The sequence below is a fragment of the Bombina bombina genome, chromosome 11, assembly GCF_027579735.1.
Source record: "Bombina bombina isolate aBomBom1 chromosome 11, aBomBom1.pri, whole genome shotgun sequence".
Taxonomy (NCBI): domain Eukaryota; kingdom Metazoa; phylum Chordata; class Amphibia; order Anura; family Bombinatoridae; genus Bombina; species Bombina bombina.
Genome location: NC_069509.1, coordinates 188,071,964 through 188,094,016, shown reverse-complemented (window position 1 = coordinate 188,094,016; position 22,053 = coordinate 188,071,964). Strand labels below are relative to the sequence as shown.

Here is a 22,053-nt window from a genome sequence, read left to right as displayed (position 1 = left end):
AGTTCACATCCTGCATTTAATAACTACATAATGGAATAGTCAACACAGTGTTTCCTTCCTCATTAAATATTTAAATGAAATATCCTATTCTGAACAAGCAATTATTCTCATTCATCAGACATTCGGTCTTATTGTTCAAATATTAAGATTTCTGACAAATATTAAAAGTTTGAAAGCGTAACAGCTTTATATGGCTATTAAACAATTATTTAAGAATCCCAAAACATAATGTTTAAACATTTCTTAATTAACTTGATTTACTATATTTCCTCCCACTATTTTTAAGATATAATTAATAATATTGTACTTACTGTGTATACTATTTAAGTCCAAATCAGATCAGGGGCTCATTATCTACTAGAATGTTTAATGGTTTATTGCTTTTGAGCCTCCAAAAATGTTATATTTATACATTTGTATATTTTGGTTTGAAAAACATTTTCAATCATCTAATATAACTTTCTTAGGGTAAGTCTTCATCTGTGGTGTTAATTGTATGATGCAAAATGTTTAATCACTTGGCTGGTGTAGTGTTATTAGCTTCTGATTTTCATTAGGTTGACATCTGTTTTACAAGCAAATGAAAAAACTTGTTAAGCACAGTCCTACTCTCTTTTTCATTTAACATTCAGCAACTTGATAGTTTTAAGAGAAAATTAGAGTCTCAGAGTATATTGCTGCCTATCACTAACCTGCTCATATAACATCACCTGAGATGGACTCATCTACAATAAACATTCAAATTTATTTACAAATATTTTATAAACTATATAAATTACACATGTCAGGCTCTTTTATTTAGTTAATATATTTTTATTCAGGATTTTAAAAAATATATTTATGTTTTTTTATTACTTTCTTATATTTTTACTCATAATTAATGGTACATATTATAATATAGTAAATAGTAGAGTCTTAATTATTCATATTTATTTATTTAATGTATGCCTCTTGCATGTTTAAAAATATTTAACATTTAGTAATAAAAATAATCATAATGGTTGTTTTGACCCTTTGTTATTTAGAAAATCAGCTAAACAACGGAGTTATAGTTAATAAAAACAAGCTGAAATGTATTAATGAACTGTGTGTAAATTATTATTGTTTGACTGCTGTTGACTTCAATTGGAGCCAAAAATGACCTTCCGCTGCTGTAATTTTGGAAAACACAAAATCTGACAGCTTTTTATTTGCCAGATGGTGTTAACTTTATTTGAACCCTTTTTTATTGGCTATCACTGTGCTGAAAATTATAATCACCAGCAATATAAACTCTGCCCTTGTTTTTCTGTATGGATTTCAGAATTTTTTTCTTCCCAGAATCAATATATTACAAGCTCTAATTTTATTAAAAATTATTCTATGACTAGGCAAAAATAAATAAATAAGCGTAATACATGTTTATGAAAATCTTATATGACAGCTCTGGGAAAGTAATATAGCAAAATATTCTACCACTGTTTGTGTTAAATGTATGCTGAATGTTTACTGAACCATTGACATTCCTTACTGCTAAAACAATGTTTTTTTTCTTCCTTAAATGTAACAGTTATTGCAATTAAGATTTTTAATGGCGACTCTTAAATGTAATTTCATGATTTCATATAATAATTGATTGTTACATTTGAATATTCTAAGGTCACTATCAATATTTGAATATTATCATTTTGTGTATAAAAACTTCTTAAAGGGACTTTTATTTTTTTTAAAAAATTTTGAAATATTTTTATTGAGGAATAGAATATACATACAGACAATCCGCTATGAAATCAAACTGTATGAAATGTACATACAAAACGTTCCTTAGCATAGAAGTACAATCATCTACTTAAAACAACTAGAATGCATATAGAAATAATATCTAATGGTAATCCTCAGTTTCTTGCCTCCCAACCAAAAGTAGGGTCTCTTTCAGACCACTCATACATCTATTATGGCAAATAAAAGGAGGCTTTCATGGATATAAGGACCCCTATGGACCTTTTGAATGCTATTGTAACTTTTCAACACCTCAATTTAAAAAGGAAAGGGGGTATATCAACAACATACTATTAACAAACACATTTGAACAGGATTAGGGGGTTCATATGGGGTCTGTGCCCCTAAGCTTAACCAGTAAGCTATATTAGCAAAAAAGGGGGGGCAATCTAATAATGGTCATATTAAAAATGACCAATATATCGAGATCCAAGTTGGATTATGACAAAATAATGCTGAGTGTATTTATCTAGCTGGGTACTATATTAAACCACATCTTGGTGAGATATGTGCCATAAATGTTAGTATCAACTATCATATACTAAGTAGTGTTAAACCTTTTGGTCTATTAGCTAATAACTGGCAGCCACTGTAAAACTTAAACGTCAGGCTTTAATTTTTCACTAGGAATATTACTATTAATAAAACAGTTAAAGCCACATTTATCTTTGGTTATATGATAACACTAACCCAGGAGCATGGGCCCTATACCCCTGGGTCAAGAGCAAAATGTGCAGCTTCCTAGTATCAAGTATGGAGATTTGACTAGTATAGGAAGGATACAGGGCTGACAAATATATGTATAAAATGAAACAGTACAACTTAGGTCTACGAGCTACAATAGTAAGGTGTCCTAGCTAGATATGGATCTCAACAATAATAATCTGTCAATACAACTATATATGTAAGGTCACAATCAGCACCTGGGTGGCTTGGAATGCAAATATGGATATACACTGTAAGCATTATGAACTTCCTAGATATGTCCTGTGTGCTATGTCAGCACTAAGTCATAAAACAAGTAATAACATTATTATCAAGCACAAGCTAGCACGCAATTAGGAGGGAGCAATATGTATACATGTGTAAACAATACTGTCTGACCTTTTCATTGAGACCAACTAAAATGTCTAGTCTCTAAATATAAATCCTTTGTCTAGGTTAGCTAATAAAACATGAGACTGTTAACTTCAGTACATAACAACATGGATGCACATGAAATAGAAATACATACAAATGGGTAATCAGAGATGTATAACTCATACTATAGCGATAATATATGTATGCAAAACAAAAGTTAGACAGATCCATCGTACATAGATGAACTAATAGCATATTGTAAGTAACAAGCAAAAGGATGTGTATAACTCTAGTTAAAAGGAGACTAGATGTGTATTGCTCAGGCAAACCAGTATAACAGCCATACATAGATATGATGGATATATATCAAAACTAATCGGGCTTCAAACATATTTAACAGAATGAATATTTTAACAATAAGCTGGGAACATAAGCCAACATATATAAATAATAGGCAGCAAAAAGAGTCCAAAGCGTATAGATTGTCCCAGCGTCTCTAGGTCACTTTACTATAAAAAAAAAGTACAGTTCAATCTTACGAAACCTCTTATATTACCACAGTACCACACAGTCCAAACATGCGATTACTGAGGGTTGGCAAGTGTTTTATGGGGTCTTATCCGATGCCAAGTCTATGTCGCATCTCCCCAGCAAGTAGTGATCGCTGGGCATGCTTAGCATTGCAGCACCTCCAGGTACCATCGGGGAAGACTTCTCGCTTCATCAGAGGAATCCTACAATCAGGCTGCCGATTTATAAAATCCCCCAGATCTGGGTCTAGTATACCTGCAAGAGCAAGCTGCTGTGAATTTCTGCATATTAAGTCCAGCGCCATCTCTACCCACTTCTGAATAATCTTGATTATAATTGAATGTCCAGCCTTAGTGGAATAGGTGGTCAGAGTTGCAAGCCGGTTGAAATCTGTTTCCAAAAGCTCCGGAGCACAGTTCAGCATAAAGTGTAGTGTGCTGGTAGGTGTCCGCATATGGAGAGTTTTCCTGTGCCGCATTTCTTCTCTCAGTCCCAGGGCCCGGTCATATTCTAGAGGTGTCAAATCTCCTTGATAACGTATTTTGTTCAGCAATGTCATGCTATTATCAGTTGCAGCAACCCAGATCCGTGATTACTTTAATCTCTGTCACTGTCGCCTCCACAGCTGCCCAAGTTCTATTCTTCTCAGCGATCTTAACCGCACAGCACATTCTGGGGCCGACTCCCACCTCTGTGTCTCCCGACATGTAGCCTTCAGCATAGGGTCATCGATGTGGACAGCGACTGCTGAGATTAGGTCACATTTTAATTTCAGAAATTGGTGATTCATAGCTTCCAGCAGTCTGCTCTCACAACTAGTTAGACTCTCCATTATCTACCCACGGGGGATGAAAAATGGCCGTTCCTCTGCAGACTCGGCAAGCAGCTCCATGACACGCTCTAATTTCCCTCTTGTGCCAATAAAATTTTCTTCCGGAACAGACAACTACAATACTATGGTCAAATAGGCACTAAAGTGGTAATATTTAAACCCAGCCAGAGCGGTCAGATGAATGTATAATTGTAAGATGTAGCCGGAGCTACAGTAATATGCGACCGCTCAGCTTGGATGCTAGCTCCGCCCCCCTTAAAGGGACTTTTAATTCAAAATTAAATGTACATGATTCAGATAGGACATGACATTTTAATCAACTTTCAAATTTACTTTTATTATCAAATTTGTTTTGTTCTCTTAAGTATTTTTTGTTGAATGCTAAACTTAAGTAGGCTCATGGGCAGATTTCTAAATGCTTGAATGCTGCCTCTTATCTCAGTGCATTTTGTTAACTTTTCACAGCTAAACAGTGCTATCTCATGAGTACCACACAGACAACATTGTGGAGTTATTTATGAGTCAGCACTGACTGACTAAAATGCAAGTCTTTCAAAAGAACTGAAATAAGGAGGCATTCTGCAGAAGTGTAGATACAAGGTAATCACAGAGGTAAAAGTATATTAATATAACTGTGTTGGTTATGCAAAACTGGGGAATGGGTAACAAAGAGATTATCTATCTTTTTAAATAAAAAAAAATATTTTTAAGACTATTCCTTTAACCTCTTAATGACCGACTTACCCTGTACGTTGTGTGGTCATTTAGAGGTTTCCTAGTGCAGCTTTGCAGGAAACAGCAAAACTGTGCTAGTACCGCATGCCTCACTTCATCAAAAAGACCTGCACAGTACAAAAGCCAGATGAGAGGGCTTGTTAAGATCCACCAATGTACCCTGTATATTGGTGGTCGGGTAGGGGGTTAATTGCAGAATTAATGTCAAGGGAAATATACTTCTATGAGTCTTTGATAAAAGTCCCTAATTGTCCAGTTCTTATTCATTTGTTTTAATAGGGAAGAGTTTTAGCCATGTTAAACAAAAGGTTCATATTCCATGTTTAGATATGCTGATACATTTGCTAGCACATTTTGTCTTCTTAATATTGACCATATTCATAAACCACCAGAATCAAATATTTGTTTTCCTAATGTCAGTGTCTTTGTGCAGCTTTATAAAGTACAAATTCTTTCACAATAGATTTGACAGTAGTTTAAGGGATTTAGAGATTTAGTAAATATGAGGCTAAAGTTTGATCACTGAGACTACAAGATGGATTTGTTAAGTTCTGTTTTTGCTTCTAACAATAATCAGGAATCCTTTGTTTTTATTTTACAGGCTAAGTTACTATGCTTCTCTTGTTCGTACAAAGTACATATTATTTTTCAATTTTAAGCTTTGCAGGTATTCTAATTTTAAGATAATGAATCCTTGTTCTTTATTTAAAGAATTGCCTACCATGATATTCAAGACTTTATTTTCTATGCAATGATATTTATAAATATAGTACGACCTTTTCACCATAAACACATTCATACATTAACTAACCTTGCCAAATTTCATAATGATTATTAATTGAAGATTCTGATTCATATAATCAACAGGTTAATGCATTTTTTTAAAGGGTTCACTGAACCCCAGAGAATATATAGGGTTATCTAATTAAATCCCCAATAAGTGTTCAGATGTATGATCCAGCTAGAACTAGAACTTTAAATTCAAAAGAACCTCGTACTCTGTTGATTCATCTAGTTTAGCTTACAATGAAGAAATATCTGTAATTGTAAAAAAAAAATACAACTAAAGATGTCTGTTTTTAAAATTCCTTTTTCCTAAGTCTCCTCCAACTAACAAAATTTAAATGCTTAAAGTAAATTTAACACTAGAGATAATTTCTATCTATGTACTAAGTTGATATCAAGATAGAGAGCTAATGGGTTTAATTTATCAAATAGGGAAATACATTTAATTCATAATATGTGAGAATATTCTCTAGATATTAAGTCATCTGAAACATAAATGTAAGTAAATATTTAGCGGAACAAAAAATCATATCAAGATTGATTTTATTATTAACATATTTCTGATAAATCTAAAGTTTCCAATAAAAATTAAATAGTGTTTGAATGGCAAACAGATGTCAGAGAATGCTTTGCTCAGTCAAATAATGTACTAATATATTATTCTACATAGAAATACACAAGCTAGTTCACCTATATGGTGTCACATACTGCACTTATCAATTGAATAGTGTATTTCTACCTCCTTTGTCTTCTAGTTTTATTAGTGATTCTGTAACATTTAAAGGGACAGTCAAGTCCAAAAAAAACTTTCATGTTTCAAATAGGGCATGTTATTTTAAACAACTTTCCAATTTACTTTTATATCACCAATTCTGTTTTGTTCTCTTGGTATTCTTAGTTGAAAGCTTAACCTAGGAGGTTCATATGCTAATTTCTTAGACCTTGAAGGCCACCTCTAATCTAAATGCATTTTGATAGTTTTTAACCACTAGAGGGCATTAGTTCATGTGTTTCATATCGATAACATTGAGCTCATACACGTGAAATTACCATGGAGACAGTTCTGATTGGCTAAAATGCAAGTCTGTCAAAAAAACTGAAATAAGTTGGCAGTCTGCTGAGGCTTAGATACAAGGTAATTACAGAGGTAAAATGTGTATAACTATAACTGTGTTGGTTATGCAAAACTGGGGAATTGGTAATTAAGGGATTATCTATCTTTTAAAACAACAACAATTCTGGTGTTGACTGTCCCTTTAAGTAAAGTCTTCAATATCTGCCTAAAAGTGACATGGAACCCAAACTTATAATTTCATTATTCAGGCAGAGCATACAGTTTAAAAAAAATGTTTCCAATTTACTTCTATTATCAACTTTGTTTTCATGATATTTTTATTGAAAAAATAGGGGAATATGTTTTAAGTCTTATTCAATAGATATTCATATATATATATATATATATATATATATATATATATATATATATATATTTGTTATTTATTAAGAATACATAAAACATTCTGATATGTGAGAACATTGGAATGTGAAATATTTTTGTTTCATGTTGGGTTATATAATTTGAGAAAACATGATTGGGTTTGCACGTGAGTAAGGGTGGTGTTTTCTTTTCCATTTTTTGTGCTCCATTGAAGTCTATGGGTGAATACATTAAGATGGTTGCAATATTTGAAGATCAGCTTTTTGTACACTTTTTGCACAACTTGTAATAAAAAGTTTACGTCTAGCAAAGTTAACGCACAAGTGGGAGTGATAAATAGCACTTCACTCAAAATCTAGCCCTATATGTACAGATCTCTTATATAATTAACCTAAATCTATTTTCTATGTCTCAAACATAGATTCTATAAAATGTGGGGATGCAAATATGACTTGCTTAGTATTTTCTAACCTTGTATGATGAATATCTGGTTATTAAAATAATGATTACATGTTGTCATGTCTTTTTGTATTAATTCATATTTTTAGCAATTTATGATTTGGATTTTAGGATTATGAGTACTATAATGAAAAAAAGTATATGGATCTAAATGTTATTACTAGGCATTTTTTAAATTGACTCTTTTTTTTATTAATCTGCAGCTTTGTTTTGATTTCAGTTACGGACGAGTTTATGCTCCCGACCCCTACCACCACACACTTGCTCCAGCAGCCACCTACGGCATTGGTACCATGGTAAGTTTTATATTATGATGTTGTATGCTATTTATGATATATATATATATATATATATATATATATATATATATATATATATATATATATATATATATATATATATATATATATGTTTAGCTAAATATTATAGTGATCAATTTCAGAAAAATATTCTGATATCAAATATTTTTGATATTGTAATAATAAAAAATTATAAATTATTTAATGATGTGGAAAACATTAGTATATTATAAATATGTTACAAAAGTTAATTATTACTGTTAAATGTATCATGTGACTAACAGAAAGTATAACTATAAGTTTAATTAAAAAGTTTTTTTTTTGCATTGCTCTTTAAAACCAAAGTTTTAAGATCATTTTCCAATTCATTTAAACTTTTCATAAGAAATGATATCCTTAAAAACTGAAATGTATTTTATAATTATAATATTTATTTATTTTTACTACAATGTGGTAGCTTTAGTCTGAAAAGAAAGAAATAAAAAAGACAGCATATTTCTATAGTTGAAATAATTCATTAAAATCATCTTAAACATATCATAAACAGTGATGTATATGAATTAACTATTAACAAATATTTAACATATAATGTATGTTGTAAACCCTTGTTTAAGAGCTATGTGATAGTTTTATCACCCCTTCATCTGTAACACATATTCAAAGACACCTTTACTATTTGTTACTTCCAGTTTATAAAGTTTACAACTGGGGTGTAAATCAGCCCTTAGAATTCCAATGTATATTTAAAATTTTCATCTAAAAGAGAATACAGTGGTGTTGCATATTATAGAATAGGGAGTTTATTAAGAAGCATGTATGCTATTTAAAAAACTTCCCTTTAAATCAAAAGTGACAAAACTAGATTTGAATATAGAATGTGAGTATAAAAAAAATCAGAGAATTAGAAAAATCGAGATGATTCTGACATACCTGTATTAGAAACCTAGATTAATCCATACTAGAAATCTTTATTCCAAAAATATTTAAATCAATATAATGCTATCTTTAAAGTATTTTGCAATAAAATATTAGAAAATGGAAATATGACATTCAAAGGAACAAACAAATGTTAAAATCTAGGCCAAATACTCAAAATTTTATTGAAACAAACAAATAGCAATATTGAAAAAAAGTTAAAAATATACTAAATTTTAATCTTTTTAGTTGTTCTAGCATGCATGTCTAATATATTTATGAACATGGTTCGATATACATGCTCTTTGATTTACCAGGTCAATGGGTTTTGTGCTTGTATTTTATTATGAGGACCTTTTTTAGAATTGAATCCCCTAAATAAATAGAAATTGTAATACTAATATTGTAAGTTTACTGCTTAAGAGAAGATTGAAACTAATTACCATACATAACATTGCCACACGCCTTTCAGAATATCAAAATGAACACTATTAATAATAATTTATTTATTTTCCTAGTTGATCCCAATATTTCTTGGCTCTTAAATTAGAGAGGTATGGCAATCTGTTATTTTTTGTGAAATGGGAATTTTAATGTGGGTGGGCTTGTGTGTAAATTTATAATTAAATTATATCATTTGTAAATAATCATTTCTAAACATAAATATCTTCACAAAACAATCCATTAAATTGCTTTGTTTCAGAATGCTTTTGCACCCTTCACTGATGCCAAGACTAGGAGCCATGCTGATGATGTCGGTCTCGTTCTCTCTTCATTGCAGGCTAGTATATACCGAGGGGGATACAGCCGTTTTGCTCCATACTAAATGACAAAACCATAAAACTCTTCCAGTGTGGGGAAAAAAAAGAAGCTTTCCGAGGCCTGGGTATTGCAATACATGCAGTAGTGCATCATTTTAGCAACTCTAAAAAATATATAAAAATGAATAAAACACAAAAAGAGGAAAATTACATTTTTTATCTTATACCTCAGATATTTTGTTCTGTGTATTTTAATATTGTGGGTCTTTAATTTCTGAAGGTTCTGTAGATTGATTGTTGGCTGTAGATTTTTTTGTGGTTGATCTAGAAAGCTATTACTGTAGATATGAATAAAAACCTATTTTAGGGCCACAATCGAGAGTGCTATAACATGTAAATTTATTATATATGCTAAATATTAAGCTATTGGAATTATCACATTTTGTAAGAGTGTAAGTGACTATAGTAGTCATTTTTCTGCATTTGCATATATTTAAGTTTATTTGGGAGGGCTAAAATATGAAATACTGTCAAAAAAAGCAAAAAGGGGCTACCACTGCACCAATTCTCATTTATTGACTGTATTATTGAATTTCCAGCCAAAGGCTAAATTAAAATTTGAAAACGATGTCTCTTTGCAAATAAAATCTGATGAAATGCTGTCATAGGAACAATTTTAAAGCATTGTATTAGATTATATTCTGCTTAAAATATATTGTCAAAAATAATAATTTGAAACAAGTAAAAAATAAGATGTACAAATTAAAAATTCACAAAAATAGACCATCATTCTTTTTATATTTCTTCCAATATAATTAATGACTGATATCATTGATGACTTTTATAATATGGGTGGGAAACATTATTAAAAAGTTATAAAAACAGTTTCTATTTTTTTTCTTTTTCATTTTGAAAGTTAAAAATAGAAAGTAATACAATTTAAAATCTTTATACCAGTAAAAATGTATAAAAATTTACATCTGTGCAGTGGAATTGTACGTTCTAGAAAAAAAAAATATACAGAGCCTTTAATGCTTTAGTTTTAGCCTTGTAGAACAACTGTTAGAGACAGACGTATCATTTTTATGGAAATACATACTAAATATATTGAGATTTATATATCATTTTACAAGTATAGCAACCATTAAGTAGGGATAATCATGGTATTTTCAAATGCTTAGACTTTTTTGAAAACATTACTATATTGTGTAAAGAATCTGCAATTTTTCAGTTTGTAAAAATTAAATCACCACTTTGATTGTTTTTTTGTGTTACTCATATTTTGTTTACAACTTTCATTGATGGACACATCTGCTAATATTCAGACATTATGCACTAATAATCATCATTAAAAATATAACTCAACACTCTAAAAACAGTAAGTCATTGTCAGATTAGGTTTTAAAATCTACACTTTCTGTTGACCAGATACACATTTAATATAATTTTCTGCAATCAGAAATGTTGAGTGAAAACTTAACATCTATATTTTAGTGGTCAGTTTCTTACAACCATGAAGTTTTGACTATACGTTGAAAACTCATTTACATGCTTTATTTTTCCAAACAATTACGGTATTTAATATTATTTCCTATTATTTCATAGAAATACACCAAAACACTGGATTGGATTGAGATCAGTTTTATACCACTTAAACAGAGTGCTGTATATCATTTATTTTGAAACAGAATTTAATAAAACAAATAAGAACATTAATAAATATCATTCTAAAGAAAGGACATCAAGCTCATATGTACATGAATGGTACCTTATTTATCTTTAAATACAGGTTATAACTTGCTAAATAAACATTTGTGTAATGTAGAGGAAATATAAGAAGCTTGAAATGCTATAAGTAAATATATTTTATATTATTAAGAATAAAAAATAACTATTGCAGTACGTGAAAACAGTTAAAAACACTTTAACACTTCATTTGCTTGTAATTAACACCTTCATGTATTACTAACAAAGTAATGGAATATAATGCATATTTGAATACACTTTCAACCCTATTAGAAAAGTCTTTGAAATAACAATACAAATGTCAGTAAAATGACATGAAATATATAACTTCTCAAAAATCCAACTACAAAATTTGCTGAACATCAATAATAAAGGTAGCTAACTTCAAAAAAGTTACTGTTCCTAGAAAAATTCCATAATTGAAAATAAAATAATTTCCATTAAATTTAGATCCCATTATGCCGCCATTTCATGAACTGAAAAATTGCAGCTTATCTGTGCATATGTTTAGAATCTTTTCATGTTGTCCTGTTTACAAGCTAAGTTTAGCTGGGGTGGTTGTCAGGGGTTCTGTTTTTTGTATTTGTAAAAAAATAAATAAAAATAAAATGAATTGGAAAAAATATTAATTAGGACTAATATTTTGTCCTGATCTGATTTTTTTCCCTTTCATTTTCATTGCAGATGATTATATCCATATATATAATGTCCATAGAGACAAGACAAGCACTATATTAAATTATCAACACACTGCTGTAAAACTACCAAGTTGCTATAAAAACTGCTTAAAAATACAAGTGTTTGTGGTCAGATTTTCTCTTTGTCATCGTACGTGCATGCAAGTAAAATCAGTTGAAAAGATATCCATCAATTAAGATTCACAAATCATGAAAGGTTTTCTGTAGCATTTGTAAGAATAGGGATGAAATATTATGTTTAGTAAATAAAAAAGATAAAAAGGTGCAAAATCAAATAAACTTTACTGTATTATGTCTTATTTTCATTGTGGAAAGATGTTCTATCACAAAGGAAAATTATATTCCATGAAAGTCTATTTAAACTTTATGCAAATCCAATTTGAAATGTACTGTAAAACTCGGGATAAAGCAAACTAATATTTTTTTAATAGATCAGCATCACTACAAAAAAAGCAGTTGAAGTTTGCATCATTTTTTAGACGCCTTATATTAAAATTAAATTTTAAAATTATTTAAAATTTGCTGATGCAATTAAATTATGTGTATATTCTCCCAATTATGGTTGTCATTTGCAAATAAGAAAAGTAATCCACTTGTCTTGGAAAAATCTTAAAAACAAAACAAAAAATAACATTGAAAATGTTTGTTTTATAAAATTATATTTTTTGTTTTCATTTATTTTTGTTTTTTACAATATATATATTTGGAATGTTTTCATGTATATAAATAACTACTGACTCTATCAATAATGAAAGAATTGATACCATGTGTGGATTATAGTGGTTCAAAGCAGTTTAAATAAGAAATCTTCAAACTCAGAAAATGTGTATATCTGTCTTTAGAAATGAGTGTTTATATCACTACAGTGGTTTGTGAATAAAGAACAATGGTTTGTAATATTAAACAAATAAAAGCCTAGTCTGAAAATGTATAAATAACATTATTTCTTGTGTTTCTTTTGTGTGTTGTCTTTATTTAACTAAGTGGTAAAATGAGACTGGTTCAAGCAAAAATATTTGCTTCTAGTAAAGGTTATTTAAGGTAATTTAAGCATAGTATACAAATGTTTATCAGAGATTTGTGAAGAATATTTTACTTTAGCGGACAAACTATTGTTATGAAATAAGACATTTGATTACCTCCATAGAAATAAGTTAAATTCAAGATACTTTCCTCATTCCATGATCTATTAATTTATCAATAATCTGATAATTACACATCTATGGAGAATGTTGCTAAATAGAAATAACCAAATCTAAATAAAATTAACATCAGTAGCAACACATTAGATGAACATTAAAATCAAAATGTCATGATTTCCATAGAGCATTTAATTTTATTGCTGTTTGCTGTTCTTATGACACATAGGTATTATACAATGGATGCAAACCAGGAGGGAGCAGCAGAATAGAGTGTGTCTCTTAGCCTGTCAGTGGAAGCCTGTGATGTTTTCTAGCCAATCAGCACTCTCAGGGTTAAGGAGGGAAGTAAAAGGTTGACTTTAAACTTATTGCCGACTGCTCCCAGGCTCAGATCTGTGTTATTTATCACTATCAATAGAAGTTTGTTGTGTGACTGTGCCCCCCGTTGTACTATTTTACAAAGTTTACTAATTGGACTTAAAGGGACAGTCGACACCAGAATTTTTGTTGTTTTAAAAGACAGATAATGCCTTAATTACCCATTACCCAGTTTTGCATAACCAACACAGTTATAATAATACACATTTTACCTCTGTAATTACCTTGTATTTAAGCCTCTGCAGGTTGCCCCCTTATTTCAGTTCATTTGACAGACTGATTTTAGCCAATCAGTGCTCACTCCTCGGTAAATTCACATGCATGAGCTCATTGTTATCTATATGAAACACATGACCTAACGCCCTCTAGTGGTGAAAAACTGTCAACATGCTCTAATGGTGAAAAACTGTCAACATGCATTAAGATTAGAGGCGGCCTTCAAGGTCTAAGAAATTAGCAGATGAACCTCCTAGGTTTAGCTTTCAACTAAGAATACCAAGTGAACAATGCAAAATTGGTGATAAAAGTCCATTGGAAAGTTGTTTAAAATGACATGAAAGTTTATTTTGAACTTGACTGTCCCTTTAAATATAGTATAATTCTATAGTAAAGTGCACTACTTATCTTATTTGTCCGAGTTAAAATACAAGTTGTTTGTTTTAATTTGTAATTATGCATTAACCCTTTTGTTGTATAGCTAAGCGGCTGCTGGCTTTGCACTTAGTAACCCAAATATTTATTTTATGATTCAGATAGAGGAAGAGCAGACATTTGTAAGCAACAACTTTTCATTTTATTTCTATTGCCAATTTTGCTTCATTATCTTGGTATCGTTTGTTGACGGTGCAGGAATGCACTACTTGTAGGGAGATTGCTGAACACATTGTGAAGCCAATAAGAAGAGGCATAAATGTGCAGCCACCAATCATCGGTTAGTTCCCTTCCTTCTTCTTAGCCTCAGCCTACCTGTAGGCATGCTTTTCAAGTTTATCAGATGAAACAAAAAGTTTTCCCATGCAAATCTCTGAAAACTAGGGGTTTAACATGTAAGAGTTTTGCACTGTACATGTCCAATAAAGAGGACTGTTTCATCCGTGCTCTGTACTAAATCCTTCATTTTTTGCACTTCTGGAAACTAGATGAACACCAATGACAAGAGGCATATATAAATACCAATGACAAGAGGCATACATGGGTAGCCACCAATAACCAACTAGCTCCCAATAGTACATTATTGCTTCTAAGCCAACCTAGGTATACTCTCCAACAAAGTAGAAGTTGAAGACTGAATAATTAGACAATTTATTGTTGCAGATGACAGCTAGATTGGTTTTTCTTCCCTATGTGTCTGTTATATCATGACTTTGAGTCTAGCTAGATAATTAGTAATCACATGCCATACTGATTAAAGCAAACACTTGACTTACCCAGATTTACAATAAAAGAATAAAATTCCAGTATGTTATTCTTTTTCTGATCTCAGATATTCTCACAGGATTTTATCTCAATCAAAGAGGTAAGTATGGTTCCACAGAGAAAGGTAGTTAGACTTTTCAGATGCTGTGTAGAGTACTTGTTTTCACCTCCCTAGAGGATTCCCCACTTCTCCTTTAAGAACAGAATAGAATACAATAATTTATTTACCAAGTATATAAAAAAAAATTATACAAGGAAATTTTCATGGTGCAAAGTTATCAGATGACAATGAACAAACAAATACAATCAGCAGTTTAAAATTCTAATCCTAAAATATATTCACAAAGAGTGACTAAAGTGTAATTTATTGTACCAAAAGTGGAATAAGTGATTTATTCCTGTTTGCTATTTTAATAGCCTGGGGGGGGGGGAACTTTTTAGAAACTGGCTTGTCAGAGTTCGTAAAACTCTCAACCTTGGCCTACAATAAAATGGTAGACAATTAAAAAACAATGGCTGGGGAGAGATGAATCAGATACATTTTTCTGACTACCCTTAGTCATGCTTGAAAAGTAAATGTCCTTAAGAGAAATAAGTTGACACTCAATGATTCTTTTTCGCAGATCACAACTGATTTGATGATGGTTGGAAAAAAAACATTGTTTAAGGGACAGTTAACACCAGCATTTTTGTTGTTTAAAAAGAAAGATAATCCCTTTATTACCCATTCCGCAGTTTTGCATAACCAAAACTGTTATAGAAATACACTTTTTACCTCTGTGATTATCTTGTATCTATGCTTCTGCAAACTGCCCCTTATTTCAGTTCTTTTGACAGATGCATTTTAGCCAATCAGTTCTCACTCCAGGGTAACTTCACGTGCATAAGCACAATGTTATCTATTTGAAACACATGAACTAATGCCCTTTAGTGGTCAAAATGCATTCAGATTAGAGGCAGCCTTCAAGGTCTAAGAAATTAGCATATAAACCTCCTAGGTTTAATTTTTATTTAAGAATACCAAGAGAACAAAGCAAAATTGGTGATAAAAGTAAATTGAAAAGTTGTTTAAAACGTGTCCCATTTCAAATCATGTTGAATGGTTGTGCCAAGGAATTTGTACAATTAATTGTTTCCTATTAGTTAAAAAGCTTTAAAGCCATTGGCATATAGAAAAGGGCACTTTAAGTTGTTTTAATATAAAGGGACAGTCAAGTCCAAAAAACTTTCATGATTCAAATAGGGCATGTAATTTTAAACAACTTTCCAATTTTCTTTTATCACCAATTTTGCTTTGTTCTCATGGTATTCTTAGTTGTAATTTATTGTACCAAAAGTGGAATAAGTGATTTATTCCTGTTTGCTATTTTAATAGCCTGGGGGGGGGGGAACTTTTTAGAAACTGGCTTGTCAGAGTTCGTAAAACTCTCAACCTTGGCCTACAATAAAATGGTAGACAATTAAAAAACAATGGCTGGGGAGAGATGAATCAGATACATTTTTCTGACTACCCTTAGTCATGCTTGAAAAGTAAATGTCCTTAAGAGAAATAAGTTGACACTCAATGATTCTTTTTCGCAGATCACAACTGATTTGATGATGGTTGGAAAAAAAACATTGTTTAAGGGACAGTTAACACCAGCATTTTTGTTGTTTAAAAAGAAAGATAATCCCTTTATTACCCATTCCGCAGTTTTGCATAACCAAAACTGTTATAGAAATACACTTTTTACCTCTGTGATTATCTTGTATCTATGCTTCTGCAAACTGCCCCTTATTTCAGTTCTTTTGACAGATGCATTTTAGCCAATCAGTTCTCACTCCAGGGTAACTTCACGTGCATAAGCACAATGTTATCTATTTGAAACACATGAACTAATGCCCTTTAGTGGTCAAAATGCATTCAGATTAGAGGCAGCCTTCAAGGTCTAAGAAATTAGCATATAAACCTCCTAGGTTTAATTTTTATTTAAGAATACCAAGAGAACAAAGCAAAATTGGTGATAAAAGTAAATTGAAAAGTTGTTTAAAACGTGTCCCATTTCAAATCATGTTGAATGGTTGTGCCAAGGAATTTGTACAATTAATTGTTTCCTATTAGTTAAAAAGCTTTAAAGCCATTGGCATATAGAAAAGGGCACTTTAAGTTGTTTTAATATAAAGGGACAGTCAAGTCCAAAAAACTTTCATGATTCAAATAGGGCATGTAATTTTAAACAACTTTCCAATTTTCTTTTATCACCAATTTTGCTTTGTTCTCATGGTATTCTTAGTTGAAAGCTAAACCTGGGAGGTGCATATGCTAATTTCTTAGACCTTGAAGGCCGCCTCTAATTTTGATAGTTTTTCCCCACTAGAGGGCATTAGTTCATGTGTTTCATATAGATAAAATTGAGCTCATGCAAATGAATTTACTGAGAAGTGAGCACTGATTGGCTAAAATGCAAGTCTGTCGAAATAACTAAAATAAGAGGGCAATCTGGAGAGGCTTAAATAAATAAAGGTAATTACAGAGGTAAAATTTGTATTATTATAACTGTGTTGGTTAGGCATAACTGGGGAATGGGTAATTAAGGGATTATCTATCTTTTAAAACAACAACAATTCTGTTGTTGACTGTCCCTTTAACAAAAAAATAAATCAGGAAAAATAGTATTAAAAACAGAACCGAAATTCACAAATAAAACTCAGACATAGGTGTGAGGATTATCCAAATGATGTAAAATATAACATAAAAATAGATTAATCGCATCATACAAAGATCTATTACATCAATATACAAACTATAAGCGAATCATGAAGGGTGTCAGACAAAGACTTTTAGATGGCACAGCATAATTATTTCAAAGCATTTCATAGTAACAGATGTAAGAGCAACAGGCCTGTAGTCATTCATGCTCACAATCTCTTGTTTCTTCAGAACCGAAATAATAATAACAGTCTGGTACATCACATTGTATTATGGTCTGTTTAAAAACATCAGTAAAAATAGGTGACAGGTGTTCAGTACAATGTTTCAATGTAGCAGGAGAAATATTGTCAGGGACTGGTACTTTCTTTAAAAAAAAAAATTACTTGTTGTTCAGTGATAAAAAAATATTGACTCTCTTCAGATTTTAAATCAGAGATAAGTACAGAAGGCCTCTGCTCGTCAAATCTACAGGAGAAGTTGTTTAATTGTTTAGGCAATAAAGCATTTGTTATAATAGCTGAATATATTGGTTTATAGTTTCTGGAGACCTTTCCATCCTGTAGTATTGTCATTTGCAGCACAACGTTGTTAGTTCACCTTTATATTGTTTAAGCAGCCTTAACTGCTTTTTTGAACAAATATTTAGCTCTTTTAAACGCTTCTTCGTCGCCATTCCTATACGCTTCCTCTTTAACAGAGCGAAGCTTCCTTAGCTCTAAAATGAACCAAGGTTTATTATTATAGAATTTACGTACAGACTTTGTTGGAATACATATACCTTCACATAAGCTGATATAAGATGTGACTGTATCAGCATAATTATCTATATTATCATTACTATTACCAAAAATACTACAGTCGGTGGATTCAAAGCAATCTTTTAATTTCTCAAAATGATCCTCTGTCCATAAATGCACTGGTTTTACTGCAGGTTTTATATATTTTATCTTTTTCTTATACAAAGGGAAAAGATAACTAAGTGAATGATCAGAATTACCAAGAGGAGCATGGGAAAAAGCCTGATAGCAGTGATCCAAAATCTTTCCACCGTGAGTAGAACATTAATTAGTTGTTTATATTTAGGAAGTTCTGTACAAAGATTAGACTGATTAAAATCACCCACAATGATGATAGCAGCATTTGGATATTTCCGTTCTACTTCTAAAATCTGGTCAGCTAGATATTTTTGTGGTACTCAAACCTTAACAGAAGGAGGAATGTAAACTGAAACCAGGATAATAGAAGAAGACTCACAAGGAGAATAAAAGGGAACACACTTGATGATAAATCAGGAGAGCATTCAGTCATTAAGATAAAAACATTGTTGCACCATTTTGATTGCTATAGAAACATGAGCCTCCTTTTTTCTTTTTCTGACTTAGAGCAAAGTTATGGTCAGCTCTAAACAGAGTAAAGCCAGGCAACACCACTAAAGCATTAGAGATGGAATCGTTCAGCCAAGTTTCAGTAAAATAATACACAGATACGTGGATAAATCTTTAATTGAACATCCACAGCTCAAACAACTTATTACATAGTGACCATACATTTGAAAGAAATATACAGTAGAGAGCTGGGCAGATCCCCCATCTTCTGAGCTTAGCCAGCGCTTCTCTGCGTCTTACATGGCTTTTCTTCTAATCCTGCCGGGAGAGGAACCGCCTGCAGTGATTTCCTCTGGAATGCAATGAACACCTGGTAATATGTTACTTGGCATAGTAGATCTAATGTTTAATAGCTCATTGCTATTGTAGGTGAGGCACAAAATATTACAAATTATAAGATTATCCATAAAAACAAAAGACATACAAGACACCAAAGCTCTTCTGTAATGATAGGATAAGCCTATTACAATAAACAGAAAGACATATATTATTTAGTATACGTAAAAAAACTGAGGAGCACCCATAAGATGAAATTTTAATGCCCTCACAATAATTAACATCAATCCATACAAGGTAAGTATCACACAACTTCTGACTTCTATGTTATGCCAGTCTTTCGTTGTTTAACTGTGTAATGCAACTGATTGTGTCCATAGGGTTGTGGTTAAATGTAGTGTACTATGCTCTGGTATGGAGTCATTAATAAAATAGTATTGGAATAATTATTGCAAAATAATAAAAAGAAATGTCAGGTGAATACACTGAGTTCCTTATGCATTTCAAAGTGCAAAACTACTTTAAAAGGGGTAGGTAAAATGTTTAACCTGGAGGTGCTTTAAAATTTAAAAACTTTGATGTGAAATCTAGGAAAATAAGATATTAAAACTTCTAAACAATTACAAATGATAATACTTGAGTCTCCAACGTAATAGTTTTTTTTTTTTTAATGCAAGGTGACAGTGTTATGATTTAAACATAAAGCATTTACCCCAGTAAACCAATGTTAGGGAATTGCTGTGAGCAGGATAGATTTACTGTTAAGAGCATTCACATATTCCCCCATAGAAGTCACTCTCGCGCAAACCCAATGTTATATTTTAATTTGCGCTAACCCGACATGAAAATATGAATATTTGATATTCCAATGTTCTGCACATATAATAATATGTTCTATTTATTCATAACTAAATATTTCTACTTACATCTGATGATATTTTGGTACAACATACAGTATATCTATACCTATATATATACATAATTATAAATAGGTATAGATACATACAGATATTTAGGAAAATATATTTTAAAATACATATAACATATTCTGCTAGTTGCAGAACACTGGAATGTCAAATATTAACAGTAAATACATAGTTAAACACTTTCTTAAAAATCAATATTGCATAAATATATTATACGTGTTTTCATCTACTTAACTGCAAAGAGCTCCAATTCACTTGTATATATGTCTATATATGTGTAAATATGTAGTTATGTGTTTACATGTGTATATATGTCTGTAAATACATATATACACAAATAAATACATAAATATATATGTACACATATACAGACATATATATATATATATATATATATATACACATATGAAAGAAAGGCACTCTCCGTATTTTTAAGTTACTTTCATGTTTCTACACTATAATTTTAAGTGCACCCCGGATGCTGCATTGGACTAGAGAGTGCTGAATCTACCATGGATTCAATATATATATATATATATATATATATATATATATATATATATATATATATATATATTCAGTTATGGTCAAAAATATTGGCACCCCTGAATTGCTGTCAGATAATGCACCACTTCGCCAAGACAATTGTTGCAATTACAAATGTTTAGACATTTCCATGTTTTTTTTTGTGTTTGTATTCTTATGACACACAAAACGATGAGAAAAAAAAGCCAAATCTGACACATTTCACGCAAAACTCCAAAAATGGACTGGACAAAATTATAGGCACCTTCTCAAAATTATAAGAAATAATTGCATTCCAACGGCTAAATTTAGAGTTTTGTCGGTAAGGACCCGCGTAGCTAACGCTGGCTTTTTTCTGGCCGCACCTTTAAAATAACTCTGGTATTGAGAGTCCACAGAATGGCTGCGTTAGGCTCCAAAAAAGGAGCGTACAGCATATTTAACGCAACTGCAACTCTCGATACCAGAGTTGCTTACGGAAGCGGCCAGCTTCAAAAACGTGCTCGTGCACGATTCCCCCATAGGAAACAATGGGGCTGTTTGAGCTGAAAAAAAACCTAAAACCTGCAAAAAAGCCGCGTTCAGCTCCTAACGCAGCCCCATTGTTTGCTATGGGGAAACACTTCCTACGTCTGCACCTAACACTCTAACATGTACCCCTAGTCTAAAGACCCCTAACCTTATACTTATTAACCCCTAATCTGTCGCCCCCGCTATCGCTGACCCCTGCATATTATTATTAACCCCTAATCTGCCGCTCCGTAAACTGCCGCTACTTACATTTTCCCTATGTACCCCTAATCTGCTGCCCCTAACACCGCCGACCCCTATATTATATTTATTAACCCCTAATCTGCCCCCCACAATGTCGCCTCCACCTGCCTACACTTATTAACCCCTAATCTGCCGACCGGACCGCACCGCTATTATAATAAAGTTATTAACCCCTAATCCGCCTCACTAACCCTATAATAAATAGTATTAACCCCTAATCTGCCCTCCCTAACATCGCCGACACCTATCTTCAAACATTAACCCCTAATCTGCCGACTGGAGCTCACCGCTATTCTAATAAATGTATTAACCCCTAAAGCTAAGTCTAACCCTAACACTAACACCCCCCTAACTTAAATATAATTTAAATCTAACGAAATTAATTAACTCTTATTAAATAAATTATTCCTATTTAAAGCTAAATACTTACCTGTAAAATAAATCCTAATATAGCTACAATATAAATTATAATTATATTATAGCTATTTTAGGATTTATATT

The 22,053-nt window shown here is 31.5% G+C and overlaps 1 protein-coding gene across 1 annotated transcript in view; it reads left to right on the top strand.

The window, feature by feature from the left end:
• The window catches only part of RBFOX1 (RNA binding fox-1 homolog 1), an 874,306-nt gene extending 861,330 nt beyond the window's left edge, over nucleotides 1-12,976 (top strand). Inside the window, exons 11-12 of the mRNA XM_053694366.1 lie at nucleotides 7,840-7,915; nucleotides 9,537-12,976. Coding sequence (XP_053550341.1) covers nucleotides 7,840-7,915; nucleotides 9,537-9,659 — 199 coding nt within the window. The 3' untranslated portion in view covers nucleotides 9,660-12,976. The remainder of the gene's footprint in view (nucleotides 1-7,839; nucleotides 7,916-9,536) is intronic.
• Nucleotides 12,977-22,053: the final 9,077 nt, after the last annotated feature.